Source organism: Cervus elaphus, chromosome 4, assembly GCF_910594005.1.
Source record: "Cervus elaphus chromosome 4, mCerEla1.1, whole genome shotgun sequence".
Lineage (NCBI taxonomy): Eukaryota > Metazoa > Chordata > Mammalia > Artiodactyla > Cervidae > Cervus > Cervus elaphus.
Genome location: NC_057818.1, coordinates 60,248,666 through 60,252,939, shown reverse-complemented (window position 1 = coordinate 60,252,939; position 4,274 = coordinate 60,248,666). Strand labels below are relative to the sequence as shown.

Here is a 4,274-nt window from a genome sequence, read left to right as displayed (position 1 = left end):
AATGAGGTGGATGAAACTGGAGCCCATTATACAGAGTGAAGTAAGCCAGAAAGAAAAACACCAATACAGTATACTAAGGCATACATATGGAATTTACAAAGATGGTGATGATAACTCTATATGCAAGACAGAAAAAGAGACACAGATATATAGAATAGAATTTTGGACTCTGTGGGAGAAGGCGAGGGTGGGATGATCTGAGAGAATAGCATTCAAACATGTATAGTATCAACTGTGAAACAGGTTGTCAGTCCAGGTTTGATGCATGAGACAAGTGCTCAGGGCTGGTGCCCTAGGATGACCCTAGGAGGCAGGTGGGAGGGAGGTGGGAGGGGGTCCAGGATGAGGAACACATGCAAATCCATGACTGATTCATATCAAAGTATGGCAAAAACCACTACAATATTGTAAAGTAATTAGTCTCCAACTAATATAAATAAAGGAAAAGAAAAAAAAAAACACAAACAATATTAACTATAAACTTGTAACTGGCTCCCAAACTCTTACCTGATTTTACCTTCGAGTGCAAACCAGGGTATTCTTTACTCTGTAAGGACATTAATTTCTTCATTTTTATTTCTGACTACTGTACACATTGATCCATTTTTCATGTATACTTGAATCTATAATTCCATACCTACTTCCCTACTTCATTTCTGGGAAATTTGTTTGGTTAGACTAAAAGTAACATATTTGGACACTTCATAATATGCAGATTATTTCAAGGCCTGCTGTTTATTGCATAAACATGAACTCCTTTTCTACAAGAAAACTTCACTGATATATTCATATTTCATGACAATACATTTCAATTGGTCTTTATGTTGAAGAAGATACTTGGCATGTCCAGTATAAGTTTATCTTGAGATTCAAAATATAAATTAGGATTCTGAGGGTCAATAAATAAACTGGCAGCCGATCATTATAGAAATGAATAAAATTTACACTTTTCTCATAATAGTAGAGGACTTTGCACTTCTTATCCTGGCAAAATAGAGCCTGTGTACACTGGAGTTATGGCTCATGAGCAGAAAGGGGCTGACAGTTGGGAAACATGCTGCAATGATTATAGTGATGTCCACAAGGTACCGGCTGGGCTGATCAAAAAGAGCCAAAAGAACTTGACAGATGGAGGAAAGAATATAAAAGCCGACAAAGGTGCTCCCGAGGAGAAGGATGAATTTAGTAGCTCTGGACTCAGGGGAGGACCTGGAGGAGGCATCAGTCCTACGAATGTGCTGGACCTGCTGCTTATGTCTGTACAGGATGAGAACCATGGAGCTGGCGGCCCAGAGTGTGAGCCCCAAACATAAAGCATCAGGGAATAATAGCAATGTTGCACACAAAGCACCTTCAGTTTTGTCAGTAACAATAGAAGAACAGTAGCCATAATCTCTTTCCTCTGTGATGTTTTTGTCACTCCATTTGCCAGTCATATTGAAAGGAAAGATGACATTTACCAGCATTTGCAGGATCCAACACAGGAAAATAGAGAGAACCACGTACTTGGGAGCTCTTACTTTCAACGCTGCCCACCAGGAGTTCCAGGGACTGATCGTGATCACCTGAAAGACACTCAAGAGGCAGATGCTACTGATGGACACTCCCCTCCCCACTCTGTGCAGAAAGAAGAGAAGTTTGCAGCCCACATCACTGCGGATGTGCTTCCACCCAAAGACTGCCATTGTGTGTGGGACCCCTTTAGAGAGGAGGACCAAGGAGTTGGCCAGAATCAGGTGCTTAAGGATCAAATCTGTGGACATTAACCTGTAACCCATGAAGTGAAGGATGATATAACTGCAAAAGAGTGAGAAATTCCCCAGGAGTCCAACCACGGTCTGTGTTAAGATGATCATGCCTATCATGAAAAAGCTACTGGCCATCCTTTAGTTCACAGTCACTGGTATTTTTGAGTTAGAATGTCCTGCGTGGGAATATGAGGCATGGGTTACATGCATCATGTCAACTGAAATCCAATATTCTCCACTTAACAATAGTTCCCACTTGGAAATATTTGCTTCTTGTGTTTCTGTCACCAGCAGATTTTAAAGGGATCCATGTATAACATTTAAAGAGAACTAACATGTAAAATTAATCACTGAAGATACTCATGTGAACACTTCTTTATTCTTCACAAATTTATTAGGCAGGAACTGAAGGGACCTTAGTTATACAGAGGATAGTAACCTACTCCCAGACAGCTTAAGTATTTGTCAAACCTGCTTCTTAATGCACAGTGAGGACTGAATCCCATTGGGCTACTCAAGACATTGGTTTGAGAAACCTCCCAGGTGCTTAACTGATGAAGACCCTGCCTCCCACTGCAGAGGGTCCAAGTTCAATCCCTGGTCCAGGATCTAAGATCTCATGAACTTTGATGCACAGCCAAAAAAAAAAAAAAAAAAAGAGAGAGAGAGAGTGCACTGATCACCAGCCATGCCAAACGGCTAGTTAGCTGCAAGCATATAATAAGCCAGATCTATATTAGATTTCGATTTCACAGTTTTTTCTGTTTGTAGACCTGTGTATTTTTTAATTTTCGTATAACATGATTCCATTTATTTGTAAAGCTTTATTCTATGGTACCACGTATTATGAATAAAGACTTAGCATCTTAACACATGAACATCACTGCTGGCAGTAGAATAGAGCAGGAGCCTGCCTCACGAAAAGGCAATGTCATGAAGATGAGAATTCCTCACTGTGAGGATTGCAACGGAAAGACTCTTTTGTTCCCGTGACAGAAACACAGCTAAAATAGCATGTATTATAGAAATAGTTGAATAATCATATGTAGGCAATAAACCTTAGGGCATAAAACACTAACATGTGATAAAACAGTTTAAGATGAAACAAAATTATTATTGTCCAATCATATACTGAATCAGCATGTTATTGTCTGAGCCCAGTGAATATATTAGCAATGAATTAATATTTGCAGTTGACATTAACATACAAGACACAGAGGAAAATTTGGCCCTTTTAAAGTATGTATTCTTGTGTCTTTCATAAACTGACATACTAGATTTGCAAGAATGTCAACAAATTGCTGTTGGTGTCAGTTTCTGATGTGATCACTTACCCAGAATCTTGACCTGCCTTTCTCTCACAGACTCTGCTGCTCAGACGAAAGTACAATGAATATATCTTCCAGCTGCCAGGACAAGGGCTCGGTGGGATGGTCATTATACCCAGTATGTGTGTGGGAGTGAGGCAGCCAGATCCTGATATATGGGTTTGAGACGCTGTGCTCCCCTCCCCTCCCATCAGAACTGCAATTATCATTTCACCTGCAGCAGCGATGGGAATACAGTCTTGGGAGCTGAGAACATTTCTGGAAACTTTTCTCAGTTGTTAATTACTGGAAACAATTACAAGTTTCTAGTTAACAGCCTTAGGAGACAACTGGCTCTACTTGAGAGGCATTTTCTTTTTTTTTTTTTTTTGAGAGGCATTTTCTTTTCCATGATCCCTGAAGGGGATGGTCTCACGAGGAAGAAATGCTGAAATCACACACATTAGGGATTGACACAAACCATGTGCATCCCTCTGGATACTTCACTTCCCTGAGATGAGTCTCTGCCCTAATACTAGTACTTTCCTCAACTTCAACCAATGAATGGAACTGCCAATGAAAGTATTAGTAAAGAAATGGAATGAGACAAAATACCTGGGAAGTATATTCGAAGAGACAAAAGAAAAAGGAGGAACATCATCAAGAACTCATGATAGGAACCACTAGCACAACTTATATCAATTTAGACTCATTTTCATAATTCAGTGTCAATTATTATGGAAATTTTGTAGGAAATAAATTTATTATTATTGAACCCTCTGATAGGAATTGGGTCCAGAACAAATGAATAGAAAAAAGAGTGAGGGTTTCAAAATAGCTATAAAAGTACATAAATCTGATGGCTCGAATATTTTATCAAGTACTTAATTCAGGAGCATCCTGGAGAGGAAACAATATGCCATTAAAACCAGTGCATCAGTGCAAAATTAAAAGAAAATGTGAAATGCAAGTAGGAGGCTTCACAAAAAGCAAACATCCTAAACTTAATCATGTACTTCTAGCCTCGAGAATTGTGAAAAACTGTCTATGTGAAAAACTGTGAAAACTATGGATGTTTAAACCACCCAGGCTGTTGTATTTTATTAAGGCAGACCTAAAATATAATACAAACTGTAAGAGTCTGTCTGTTTGATCCCGGGACTTCCAGGAGTGATCCTGAAATTTATGCCAGATAAAGTTTCGCCTATGTTCCCTTCTA

The 4,274-nt window shown here is 39.2% G+C and overlaps 1 protein-coding gene across 1 annotated transcript; it reads right to left on the bottom strand.

The window, feature by feature from the left end:
• Positions 1 to 941: 941 nt before the first annotated feature.
• LOC122692833 (vomeronasal type-1 receptor 4-like) lies at positions 942 to 1,883 on the bottom strand. The gene has a single exon (XM_043900648.1). The coding sequence runs from the start codon at positions 1,881 to 1,883 to the stop codon at positions 942 to 944; it is 942 nt and encodes a 313-aa protein (XP_043756583.1).
• Positions 1,884 to 4,274: the final 2,391 nt, after the last annotated feature.

Excerpts from the sequence above, each read along its gene's own strand:
- LOC122692833 (XM_043900648.1), bottom strand. The coding sequence starts at position 1,883 with ATGGCCAGTAGCTTTTTCATGATAGGCATGATCATCTTAACACAGACC.